Source organism: Amphiprion ocellaris, chromosome 8 (assembly GCF_022539595.1).
Source record: "Amphiprion ocellaris isolate individual 3 ecotype Okinawa chromosome 8, ASM2253959v1, whole genome shotgun sequence".
Lineage (NCBI taxonomy): Eukaryota > Metazoa > Chordata > Actinopteri > Pomacentridae > Amphiprion > Amphiprion ocellaris.
In genome coordinates this window covers 4,034,193-4,048,426 of record NC_072773.1, presented here as the reverse complement: position 1 = coordinate 4,048,426, position 14,234 = coordinate 4,034,193, and the positions used below count along the sequence as shown (strand labels likewise).

Below are 14,234 nucleotides of genomic sequence, written 5' to 3'. Positions count from 1 at the left end.
GAGTGTTTCTGGACTGGTTTCAGACTGTGTGTTGGACTGGTTTTGGACTTTTTTGGAACTGGTTTACGCTTGGTTTCAGTCTTGGTTCTCCTGGTTTTGGATGTGATTTCAGGTTGGTTTAGGATTTATTTCACACTGGATCTGGTTCTGGCTGAGGACTGGATTTAGATTGTCTTGGACTTTTTTAGGAGTAGTTTAGGTTTGGTTTTGGTCCTGGTTTTATACCTTTTTAGGACTAGTTTTGGACAGGTTTCCGAGTGCCTTTGGTGGGTCTTTTTCTAAGCCCAAGAACACCAAACCTACCATCAAGCATGGTGGTGGCAGCATCATGCTCTGTGGAACTGGAGTTTTATACAAAGTAAATGGAATAACAAAGAAGGAGGATGAAAACCTAAAACCATCAGCAGAAGGTTGATCTTGGGCACAGTTGGATGTTTCAACAAGACAATGAGTCCAAACACACATCAGACGTGGTAAAGAAATGATTCCATCAGGCTAGAATGAAGGTTCTAGACTGGTCTCCCCAAAGTCCTGCTTTAAACCCATCAAAAACCTGTGGACTGATGAAGAAACAAGTCTGAGTCAGAAAGACAACAACTGAACTGCACTAATTCTGTCCAGAGGAATCAAAGATAAACCAGAAGATTGTGGATGGAAACCAGAAGAACCTAACTTAGGTGGAAATGGTCAAAGGACATTTAACCAAATACTAGCATTTCTCTATGTATATTTTTGACCCAGCAGATTTTGTCATATTTCCAGAAGACCTTTAGTAAATCTATGAAAGAACCAAAATGCAGGATTGCTATTAGTAACAAAGATTCTTTTGTATGAATGGTTACATTATAGAAAATTCAGAGTTATAGAAGTCATTAGAAACTCAAGACTGTTGTGATATACATGGTCTTTACAAGTGGATGGAAACTTCTGTCCACAACCTTATACACAAAGACAACAATATACTTTGATGTCAGAAACTAAGATTAAACTGTTAGTAGCAAAGTTTTATTCACAAAAAATGGACATTTTAGTGTTTGTCTTGCACAATTATTTTGATTAATTTTGGCTGTTAATTAGTTGCTCACCTCTCCTTCTGTCGACGGCTCGATGTCAGAATATCTCGACTCACAGACGACGTCGTTAACGGTTCGTAAATGACCCTGAGAGATTCCAGGAAACGAAGTGTCGCAGTCGTGGGCGAAGTATCGATAAACTTGCCAGCTGCGACCGAAATCTGCCGAGCGTTCGATCAGCATGGCTGCAGGACGGAAAGTCTGCAAGAGAAGAAAGTTACTCGGTGTGGTTTCTTCTTGCACAGGTAACTTTGTGAAGCGGTTGGATCTGACGTTTTACCTTGAATGTCATAATCAGGTGAGTAAAGTGAAACTCTGCCTCTAGGTCCAGCTGGATAAAAACATCTGGCTTTCCTGCAGAGAGACAGAATCATATAGAGATTTAAATTTACATTAAACCTCAAATTTCCTTGTACCTTTGCTATGCTGATGATACCCAGCTCTTCCTATCGTTCCCCCCAGACGACCACACTGTTTTGACCTGGGTCTCATCATGCCTTGCAGTCATCTCGGCATGGATGAAAAAACGCCACCTTCAACTCCACCTCTCCAAGACTGAGCTCCTTGTCCTCCCAGCCAGTCCCTCTATTCAACAAGAAACCAACATCCAGCTTGAATCAACCCAACTCAAACCCACAAAATCTGCCAGAAACTTGGGCATCATGATCGATGTCCAACGAACCTTCGAGGCTCATGTGGCCTCTGTTGCTTGGTCGTGTTGATTCTCCCTGTACAACATCAGAAAGATCAGATCCTTCCTGTCTGAACATGCAGCTCAACTCCTGGTCCAGGCTCTCTAATATCATGGATCGACTACTAAAACTCCTGACCGGCAGGCCTCCCCTCATGCACGGTCAAACCTCTGCAGGATGATCCAGAATGCAGCAACACGTCTGGTTTTCAACCAGCCAAAAACAGCTCATGTCACCTCGCTGTTCAGATCATTTCACTGGTTTTCAGTTCTTGCCCGCATAAAATTCAGAACTCTGACACTTGCATTCAAAACTAGTATGAAAACAGCTCCCTCCTACCTGAACTCTCTCAATGAGGTCTACACTCCATCCTGCTCTCTAAGCTCAGCCTACTAAAGGTTCCTGATCCAACCACCGCAACAGGACCAGCCGATAACTGGACTCTTCTCTTCTGTGGTTCCTGGTGGTGGAACAAGTTACCAAACTCTGTTTGATCTATATAGTCTCTCTCAGTCTTTAAGAAAAGACTAAAAACAAGCCCTTCACTGAACATCTTTGCACTTGACAGACTGCAAAAAAAAATATTCTAGTACGTCTACACTGCCTGTAGACATCATGGTCCAATTATCACACTTGAACTTGTTTTATGACTCTTATCCAGGTTGTTTTCTCCTGATTAGATCCTTGTTGGTGTTGAATCTACTGTCAGACGTACACTACCATTCAAAAGTTTGGGGTCACTTAGAAATGTCCTTGTTTTTGAAAGAAAAGCAGTTTATTTCAATGAAGATAACATGAAATGAATCAGAAATCCAGTGTAGACATTGTTAATGTGGTAAATGACTATTCTAGCTGGAAACAGATGATTTTTAATGGAATATCTCCATAGAGGTACAGAGGAACATTTCCAGCAACCATCACTCCTGTGTTCTAAAGCTACATTGTGTTAGCTAATGGTGTTGAAAGGCTCATTGATGATTAGAAAACCCTTGTGCAGTTATGTTAGCACATGAATAAAAGTGTGAGTTTTCATGGAAAACATGAAATTGTCTGGGTGACCCTAAACTTTGGACGCTTTGGATGAAAGCGTCTGCTGAATGAAACTGTAGAACTGTAGAAACTTCCTCTATAGCCACCAACTGTCAGCTAGTTAATAATTCATTGCTCTCTTTTCCTTCTATATGATTAATTCCTGACGGATAAATGACACAGCAATGGCCAGTGGCAGTAAAGTGAAGTAGCAACCAGGCATTTTTGGCTTCTGGACAGGAAATTCATCCAGCGTTGGCAGCAGAAAGGCAGGCGGCATGTCGGAAAAGCCCACACACTTCCTGAGCTGTACAACACCGAGCGCTCTCTCTACTTTCACTCTTGTTCTCTGTGTTTTCTATTACAAACGCAGCACAAAGCCAAGAGGACTTTCCCATCCCTGCACATAAAAGGCACCACATGAATTTAGACTCTCACAACTTTAACGCTCTGCAGACCAAGAAGTGTTTAAACTGGTGGTTTAAAGACAAACCACAACACAACAGCTCTTTAGCACACATGAAGAGGAAACAGTAAAGAAAGTGACGCTTATTGAGTTACATGTTCTGCAGAAACTCATTCATGTCGCCCAGATAATGACAGAGTGAGTATTTGAGGTGTAGATTACTTTCCTGAGGCACATAATCAAACAGCAGACGATGGAATGCACTTGAAAACATGATATATCACCAATATTAAAGCTGCATTAATAGATTATTGTACATTAAATTGCTCTAGTAACGATGTGTCATATCATATATGTTGCTCCTAGTATAAGAACACACATTAAAACCTGGTGTTGCTGGTCTGCTCAGGTCTGCAGAGCCTTTCTAGTGCATCTCAACTTATTTAATGAATAAAACTGTATTTATAAAGCACATTTCATGCAAATGGAATTTAACACAAAGTGCTTTACAGAATAAGGAATTAACAGCTTTACAAAACAACACGCTCCAACCAACTTCCTATCATTAATGAAGGACTGAATAAAACAAGGATTGAAAAACTGAGGGAAAGCTGTCATTCACACATAAAGAAAAGAAAAGGAAAGAAAACAAAAGAAAAGAAAAAACAATGAGGCCAGAGGCAGGATCAGTTAAAAATATACAAGACAACAACAACAACAACAACAACAATAATAATAATAGACTAAAATATAAAATATAACAAAAATTAAATTAATTAAATTAAATTAAATTAAATTAAATTAAATTAAATTAAATTAAATTAAATTAAATTAAATTAAATTAAATTAAATTAAAATTACTCAAAACTGATTTGGCAGGATCAGTCGAAAATATACAAGCAAGCCATAAATAATAATAATAATAATAATAATAATAATAATAATAATAATAATAATAATAATAATAATAATAATAGTAATAATAATAATAATAATAATAGATTAAAATATAAAAAATAGAAAAATTTAAATTAAATTAATTTAATTTAATTTTAATTTTAATTACTCAAAAACAAACAAAGATTTGGATAAAATTTTCAGGGAAGGTCAGAAATGACACAAGGACCAAGTGATGGGATTTTGGCAGAGATGCTGCTTATAGTCTGGATCCACGGATTTGTTAAAGATTGCAGCTATCAGAAATGATAGAATGACTTGGTGGAGTACTGCGCTCTCTGCGTGTTTTTCTAGTTCACAACAGTTTTTTAGCTTAATTTTATTAGGGTTTTCCTGTCTGTCTTTAATTTTATCAGTAAAAACAAGTCTGTTCAAAGGTAACTAAGCTGCTGAATGCTGAGGAGGAAGGAAAAAGTTGTAAAAGAACGAGGAGGAAGGGTGTAACCCGGCAAGGAGGGTAAAAATAGTGTGAGAACTTGCTAATAGAGAGTTTTTGGCTGCTCGTACATACTAGAACATAATAAAAATGACTCAGAAACACACCTGTTGTAGCTGACAGTCACTCAGAGACATTTTAATGTCTATGAAATTCCCTGTTTTCTATTAATGAGCGAACACAATAAAACCACTGTGACCCGTAATGAAACAGACCCACTGTGACGGAAAAGCTGCAGCTACCAGGAATAAAAATAGTCCCGAAGCTTCCCGTCTTCCTTCTTCTTCTCCTTCTTCTTCTACTGTTTCCCTCCGGTCTATTCTGGGTGCATCTTCAGCAGCTCAAATAAGCCTCAGTGTCCAACTGGCCGCTCAGGCAAACATCTCTGTGGTTACTAGAAGGAAGATCTATGAGCACCTAAAAATATGCCAAGTTCAAATCCGTCCTGATTATTCCGTCCTCTTTTATTTTTATCTTTCCATCAGGGCTTTAACTTTCCCCACAGTTCGTCCCGCTCTGTTATTACGTTCATCTGTAGCTGCTCTGTGATCCTGCATGAGTGCAAACCTAACCCTGCGTTTAAAGTTCTTTATGGTTGCTTGTGGTTCTAATAAACTTTTAGGATTTTTCAAACTTTTTTCTCCATAAATGCTATCTAGAGGAGTATTAAAAAGCAGCTACTTCAGGAGCTTTAATAAAAGTTTAACGCAAATTTGCAAATAAAAGCTAAGATCGTATCATTTACTTTTTAAAATTTTGTTGTGAAAATCTATCATTATACAAGGATTTCCTGTCATGAATAAAGACTAGAGATGAAATCAAACAAGCTGTTAAACAAGTCTACCACTTTAACTGTCTGAACACCAAAACCAAACAATAAGTTATAATTAATAACTTATCAAAACTAGGTCATTTATGAGAGCCAGAAACTGTAAAACCGAGGAATCATTGGATTTCCAGCTCTCCAGTGGTCCTTGAACTGCTCGTCTGTGGCGTGCTGTTTGGCTGGAAAACAAATCTGAGCTCAAAATTTTAATATTTCATCAAAATCACTTCTCTTGTTTAGAGTTTTTAAAACATAAACTGCTTAAAGTGACCAAAACACAACAAGAAATTGGGACTTTTCAGCCAAACTGCAGGCAGCGTTTTCCTAGAGTGGATAAGAGGATTGAAAAATTTAAAAATTCTAAATAATCTATGTAGTAAAGCATCTAGAGCATGTAGAGACACTATTTTCTCCCGGTATTAGTAACACCTGCTGCCACTTAGAAAATGTACATGATGATGACAGTTTTTTTCTATTTTTATACACTGGGGGAAAAAAAAGGTTATTTTTACGGTAAAATTCCCAACAGCTGTGGTCGGAAAAGTTAGAGATCATCAAGGTTGTAAACGTACAGTTGGCTGGTTTTAGGGTCTTGCTGAAGGTAAAATGTGACATAAATCCATCCAGGAGACGTTTAACACAAACAACACACTTGCAGGCCTCGCTATGATGGTACAGGAGGAGTCAGAAGATCACTAAGGGTACAGCCTCTGGGAACCACGAATAACTCGACCAAACTTCACCACATAACACCCAAATGATGTCAAGAATTTTCACTGAAAGTTCAAAATGTCAACCTACTTGTGGCGCTAGAGGTAAAGTGAGAAATCTCTAAAATCAGCTGACTTTTGTTGTGTATGGACATAAACTTTCCTGTTGTCAAGATATTTCTGTCTGTACCAAACCGATGAACCAACAAACCAACCTTGCCACAACCAAAATAATCCCGTTGCTGAATGTTTCTTTGATGCTAAAGACATAAAATTTTCACTGTGACACACTCCATCTTCAGCTTCAAAGTCATGTAGAAATAAGAGATTTTTGTCATTTAAATGAACAAAATTCACCCAGAAACAATAAAAACACCAATCAGATGAAGCCGAAGAAGAGTTTGTTTCTACACCTAACTGTGGGACAGGTGAGCTAACAGGCTAATGTCTCTCCATCTATTAGACAGATGCATTTTGAAAGTTTGAAATTCTGTTTGAGTGAATTGAAACTGTTAATCCAGTTATTGAAAATGACAAAAAATTTGATGAAAAAACAACAAAAGATCGTAGATGATGATAAAGATAAAGTCTCCTCACCGTTCTCCGACTGCCACCAGGACTTCTTGCGGTGCGGCTTGAAGGTGGTGATGACGTTCTCGATCCGGTGGTTGATGGTGTTGTAAACCGGATCGTACGGTCGTCTGGAGTCGCAGTCGAAACATTTCTTCTCATCCTGCAACAAAAAACAGAAAAAAAAATCGGTAGAGCGACGTTTAACGTGAAAAACTTTAGGGAGTCCAGAACCTCATGGAGAGAAAAGACTAAGGACGGACAACGAAACATGGAGTTAATTCAGAATCAGAATCAGCTTTAATGGCTAAGTACGTACACAACATACAAGGAATTTGGTTTCAGCTGTTGGTGTCACCCTAGGAATATGGAAGGGAATAATAAAAAATAAAGAAACTATAGTAGGAGAAACAGGGAGGAGAAAAAAATAGTAGCAATAAAGTTACATTACATCTGCAGTAAATTTCTGTATATATTGAGTTACACATGTGGACAAAATTGTTGGTACCCATCGGTTAATGAAAGAAAAACCCACAATGATCACAGAAATCATTTGAATCTGACGAAACTAATAATAAATAAAAATTCTATGAAAATTAATCAATGAAAATCAGACATTGCTTTTGAACTGTGGTTCAACAGAATTATTTTTAAAAATAAACTCATGAAACAGGCCTGGACAAAAATGATGGTACCCTTAACGTAATATTTTATTGCACAACCTTTTGAGGCAATCACTGCAATCAAACCATTTGTGTAACTGTCAGTGAGACTTCTGCACCTCTCAGCAGGTATTCTGGTCCACTCCTCATCAGCAGACTGCTCCAGTTGTCTCAGGTTTGAAGGTTCCTTCTCCAGACGCCATGTTTCAGCTCCTTCCACAGATGTTCAATAGGATTTAGATCAGGGCTCATAGAGGCCACTTCAGAATAGTCCAATGTTTTCCTCTTAGCCATTCTTGGCTGTTTTTAGCTGTGTGTTTTGGCTCATCATCCTGTTGAAAGACCCATGACCTGCGACTGAGACCAAGCTTTCTGACACTGGGCAGCACATTTCTCTCTAGAATACCTTGATAGTCATGAGATTTCTTTGTACCCTGCACAGATTCAAGACACCCTGTACCAGATGCAGCAAAGCAGCCCCAGAACATAACAGAACCTCCTCCATGTTTCACAGTAGGGACAGTGTTCTTTTCTTCATATGCTTCATTTCTGCATCTGTGAACATAGAGCTGATGTGCCAAAAAGTTCCAGTTTTGTCTCGTCTGTCCATAGGACATTCTCCCAGAAGCTTTGTGGCTTGTCAACATGCAGTTTGGTAAATTCCTGTCTGGCTTTTTTATGATTTGTTTTCAACAATGGTGTCCTCCTTGGTCGTCTCCCATCAAGTCCACTTTGGCTCAAACAGTGATGGATGGTGAGATCTGACACTGATGTACCTTGACCTTGGAGTTCACCTTTAATGTCTTCAGAGGTTGTTCTGGGCTCTTTTCTTACCATTCCTATTATCCGTCTCTTCCATTTGTCATCAGTTTTCCTCCTGTGGCCACATCCAGGGAGGTTGGCTACAGTCCCATGGATCTTACATTTCTGAATAATATGTGCAACTGTAGTCACAGGAACATCAAGCTGCTTGGAGATGGTCTTATAGCCTTTACCTTTAACATGCTGGTCTATAATTTTCTTTCTAATCTCCTGAGACAACTCTCTCCTTGGCTTCCTCTGGTCCATGTTTAGTGTGATACACACCATGTCACCAAACAGCACAGTGACTACTGTAACCCTATAAATAGGCCGACTGACTGATTACAAGTTTGTAGACACCTGTGATGCTAATTAGAGGACACACCTTGATTGAACATGTCCCTATGGTCACATTATTTTCAGTCTTTTCTAGGGGTACCATCATTTTTGTCCAGGCCTGTTTCATGAGTTTATTTTTTAAAATAATTCTGTTGAACCACAGTTCAAAAGCAATGTCTGATTTTCATTGGTTAATTTTCATAGAATTTTTATTTATTATTACTTTTGTCAGATTCAAATTATTTCTGTGACCATTGTGGGTTTTTCTTTCATTAACCGAGGAGTACCAACAGTTTTGTCTACGTGTGTAACTCAATATATACAGAAATTTACTGCAGATGTAATGTAGTAGATGTACAGTAAATGTTTAAATATCAGAGAATCTATATGCTGTGGCATCATTGTGGGACTGGGCAATATAATCTAAAAAGATATCATTCTTCTATATCATATTTATAGAATTTCAAAATACCTTATGGTTAATAAAAGCTAACAGATTAAAGTTTTATTGTGAATTTAACCACTTTAGCCTGTTTATACAGGTTAGGGCAGGGCAATAAAGCTGAAAACTATATCTAGATCAAGGGTTTCATTTCAGCTAATGTTTATAATTATTGATCACATTATAATTTTAAATAATGACCAGGAGAAAAAAACACCTAATTTAATACTAAAAACTCATTAAAAGGCACACAGACAGACTAAAATCAATAAATATACATAAATAAAGGTTTTAGAATCAGGCTGATTCCTGGGTAAGTTTTCTGTGGTGCAATATGTGTGCAACACTACTGTCAGTGAAACAGGAAATGCTCTTTTAAGATGCATTTTTACATTGCTTTTTTTCACACAGTATTTTTGTAATGTTGAATACAATCTTTTTTGGAAAAAAATGTCAATTTTGATACCCCAAATTTTCCCCAATGGCTGTTATCTAACATTGAAATGATAAAAACTCGTTTTCTCTGGATTTCCTACTAATAATCTGGATAAAATACTGATTAAGTGCAACCAAACAGCAACATATTGAGTCGTAGCTCTATTTTTAAGGCATATGCCGAGCTGTTTATGAAAGAAAGGCAACAAACTTGTTGATGAAATGATGAAACCGACAAAAAATGAGACAAAAAGCAAAAAGAGATTGAAAATGATAAAAAAAAAAAAAAAAATAGACAAAATAACAACAAAAATAGACTGAAAATGACAAAAAAAATTTGACCAAAATCAACAAAAAATTGAAAATGACAAAAAATTGACAAAAAACAACAAAAAGATTGAAAAAGACAAAAAACATAGACAAAAAACAACAAAAAGATTGAAAATGACTGAAAATTTGACAACAAAAAGAACAAAAAGATTGAAAATGACAAAAAAATGATTAAAAAAACAATAAAAAGCAATTGAAAATGACAAAAATGAAACAAAATACAACAAAAGGAGACTGAAAATGACAAAATAAATTAGACATTTAGAAAGTATGGATCCATCCTGCCTTGTATCAACGGTTCAGCTGCTGGTGTGGGGGATATTTTCTTGACACACTTTGGGCCCCGTATTACCAACTGATCATGGTTTAAACTCCACAGCCTACCTGAGTATTGTTGCTAACCATGTCCATCCCTTTATGACCACAGTGGACCATCTTCTGATGCTACTTCCACCAGGATAATGCTTTATGTCACAAGGATCAAATCATCTCAGGCTGGTTTCTTGAACATGACGATGAGTTCACTGTACTCCAATGGCCTCCACAGTCACCAGATGTCAATCCACTAGAACCTTTGGGACGTGGTGGAATGGCATCATGGATGTGTAGCCGACAATTCTGCAGCAACTGATGCTATCATGTTAATATGGACCAAAACATCTGAGGAATGTTTCCAACACCTTGTTGAAAGTAGCCACCATGAACTAAGGCAGTTCTGAAGGCAAAAGGGGGTTCAACCTTTTAGTAGCAAGGTGGACCTAATAAAGTGGCCAGTGAGTGTATAACATGTGAGGCATATCAGTTTCAAATATCATTTATCCAGCTTTATTAATCACCATATTGATATTGAACCTATCAAAACAATATCATTTGATTCCTACTAAGCAGTACCAGGTAGAGTATTAGTACTTTTACCGTCTGTTTTCACCACATACTGACCTGTAAATGGCTGACGATGCAGTACGGTTCTTTCCTTCTCATCCCACATGTCGACGAGGCCTTCAGGTTCTTCTCTCGTCCAACCAGAAGGTCTCCGGTTGCCGGGTAACAGCTGCCGTGAGCGCAGCCGTGACTGTGGTCGGGTTCCTGGGCGACGACGGCGGACAGGACTGTAGGATGGAAACAGGAAACTAGTTACAGTGAACAGGAAGTAGCATCGTACACTGATAGAACAAACATTCACAAAGATGAGGTGGAAAATAAAAACAAGGAGAAGAGACGGAACATAAGAGCTAAATACGTGGATTTAAAAGTCAGTGAATATGGGTCATCTGTGTCCTAACTAAGTTTTGAAGAGCCACCTTTAAAGAACGACCATATGGGATGAAAAAACAATAAAAGCCACATTTATTTTGTCATTTTTGTGATAACCACAATGCTTTTTGTAATGGTTCATATCACCAAAAACTTTTGGCGTAATTTCATGTGTCATATTTCTTTTCATTTTCATTTACAATATTTTGATTTCATATGCAATATGTCACTTTGACGTTCAATGCTGTCAATGTAATGTGCAACATTTCATTTTCATCTAATTTTTGTGGTGCCATATTTCACTATCACATGTGGTATTACATATTATTACCTCAGTATAATCACCAACGTTCATTTTTACTGTTATATTTTAACCTCATTGTAGCTTATTTGTTTTACTTTCAGTAATGTATCACACCTATATCTTATTGCTTTTGTACTTTTTAGTAAAAACTAAAATTTCACAAATATCTTAATAAATATCCACATTTCTGCTAAAATAATTTCAAGCAAATAAGAGATGGCTGAGCAAACACTGTTCTAAAAATGTGACAAGTTCAGATGAAATGACCCAAAAGAAAATAATTTAATTTATGGCAATTTAGGTTAACCTAATTAACTTTATTTAATTTGAGTAAAATTTAATTGGAAAATGTACATTTATTTCTTTGGGCTCCTTAAATGTCTTGTCTGGTTACGGTTATCCACAAAAGCGCACAATGGCTTTTCCTCTAAAGTTCCATTTGTAAATTAGTCTTCACTAGCTTTACTAGCTAACTGCTAACAAGCTAAATAAGCTAGTTGGCTAACAAATTAGCTGTAGCTAAAATAAGCTAGTTGGCTAACTTAATATCTATGCTACACTACGTTATGCTCCACTTCTTTACGCTATGCTATGTTATGCTACACCACGTTATGCTACGCTATATTACGCTACAATACATTACGCTATGTTACGCTATGTTATGCTACACTATGCTATGTTGCACTATGCTACATTCTGTTATGCTACATTACATTACGCTACATTACACTGCGCTATGTTACACTACGCTCCATTATGCTACGCTACGTTATTCTACGTTATGCTACACTACATTACGCTATGCTCAATTGAGATCAACTAGTCTGTCTGTACCAAATAGGCACACAGGTAACGTTTCCTTTTGTTAAATGAACTGAAATAATTATTTTTCCTTTCTGGTAGTTATCAAGTTAGCCAAACTAACTTATTTTAACTACAGCTAATTTGTTAGCCAACTGGCTTATTTAGTTTGTTAGCAGTTAGCTGGTGAAGCTAGTAAAGGCTAATTTACAAATGGAACTTTAGATGAAAAGCCATTGTGTGCTTTTGTGGATAACAGTAACCAGACATTTATGGAGTCCAAAAAAATAAATGTATATTTTTTATTTAAATATTTCATGTGCTTTTCTATTTTTTTTAACTTTATCGTACTTAAATCTTATCGCTTTTCTACTTTTCAGTCACTTCATTTCTCGTGTTGTGTCATTTTTGTTTTCCTGAGGAACATGTGGCACAAGAATTTCTTTCAGGAGTAATAGCGTTTTATCCTATTTTCTACCAGCTTCTCATGGGAGTGCTTCATAAATGTTATAGAATGGGTTCAGTGCTGAGAAAACATTAATTATTTCAGTGAATGCAGGTGAACTGAGCTGACAGTAGGCCTCAGCTAAGGGCTAAATCTGGAAACAAACCACTGCAGGTCACACTGAAGGCAGCAGAAGTGTTTGAAATGAAGGCTCATTTAATAAAAGCTAAATCTTGTACGGAGGTGCGACATTAAATAACGGAACCGGTTGTGTTTACTGCAGTGAGTGTGTCTGTGATGGAGCTTCGGTGTGACTGAATAAGTGAACTATGTGTGGGAGTTAAAATAAACCTTATAAACCTTCATGACAACCAGCAGCAGCCGCCACACATTCCTCCGGACATCTCAGTGTGAAACGCCTACAGGCCTCTGGGAAGTGTGGGTTGTTGTGTGTCTGTGGGTTGTTGTGTGTCCATATGTGTGAACAGACTCAGGAGTCCTGCTGTCAGTCTGTGGTTCGTCCACAACAGGTGTTTCTAATCCTGACTCTATATGTGAACAGTCAACATGGAAAAATGTAGGTTACAGCTCTGCATAACTCAAGTTTACATTCACATAACCCACAAGATAGAAATATAAGTGTTTTCTGCATCAGTCTACTTCATGTTAACACACAGACAGCAAAAAACCATGATCCTGAGCCTGAAATGAGCATCTTTGAAGTATTTCATTCCAAAACACTTGTTTATGTCATAAAGACATAACCATAAAAGAATTATTCCATCAAAAAACCATCAGGATCCTTCTGCTAAACCATCTTTGATTGGCTTGAAACTTCTTCTCATTCATTTTATTGAGGCTAAGCTAGGTTAAGCTAAAGTTTGTCTCCTTGTTTGTTTTAGTAAAGCTAAGCTACGCTACCCTAAGTTAAGTTATGCTAAGATAAGTAAAGTTATTTTAAGTTAATTAAAAGTGAACTTAAGCTATGCTCAGTTAACTAAAAGTTAAGTTGTGCTAAGCTAATTGGCAGTTAAGTTAAGCTATGCCAAGTTAAGTAAAGCTAAGTTAAGTTATGCTAAGCTAAGTTTATTGAAAATTAAGTTAAGCTATGCTAAGTTATGCTCAGTTAAGTTAATTAAAAGGTAAGCTACGCTGAATTATGCTGAGTTAAAATAATTAAAAGTTAAGTTAAGCTATGCTAAGTTAAGTAAAGCTGAGTTAAGCTACGGTCATTGCTCTAATTTTATTGAGGTTAAGCTAGGCTAAGCTAAACTAAGCTAAGTTATGTTAAGTTTCTTTCCTTGCTCACTTTAGTAAAGCTAAGCTAAGCTAGTCTAAGGTAAGTAAAGCTATGCTAAGTTATGCTATGCTAAGTTAAGTCATATTAAGTTAAGCTATGCTAAGTTAAATTGCGTAAGTTAAGTCAAACAATACTAAGTTATACTAAATTAAGTAAAGTTAAGCTATACTAGGTTAAGTAAGGTTAAGTTATACTAAATTAAGATATGCTAAGTTAAGTTATGCTAAATTAAGTTATACTAAGTTAAGATATCAAAATGTCCCTTAACATGGCGTAGAAAAATTGCATGAATGGCTAAATCTCTTAAAGTCTACTTAAATATTGAGATTTGCACTCTGACTTCAGCGTTCAGAATAAAAAAAAGCCACATTCTCTTAGCTATTCTGCACAACTGCTGCACTTTGCTTCCACTTGCTGCTTCT

The 14,234-nt window shown here is 36.9% G+C and overlaps 1 protein-coding gene across 2 annotated transcripts in view; it reads right to left on the bottom strand.

Moving 5' to 3' along the window:
• The window catches only part of lamb2 (laminin, beta 2 (laminin S)), a 75,853-nt gene that overhangs the window by 42,426 nt on the left and 19,193 nt on the right, over positions 1 to 14,234 (bottom strand). For both annotated transcript variants that reach the window (XM_035940689.2, XM_023293635.3), the window contains exons 3-6: positions 10,648 to 10,817; positions 6,727 to 6,862; positions 1,354 to 1,427; positions 1,086 to 1,274 (exon numbers count right to left, since the gene is read on the bottom strand). In XM_035940689.2, the coding sequence (XP_035796582.2) occupies positions 1,086 to 1,274; positions 1,354 to 1,427; positions 6,727 to 6,862; positions 10,648 to 10,817 (569 nt within the window). The remainder of the gene's footprint in view (positions 1 to 1,085; positions 1,275 to 1,353; positions 1,428 to 6,726; positions 6,863 to 10,647; positions 10,818 to 14,234) is intronic.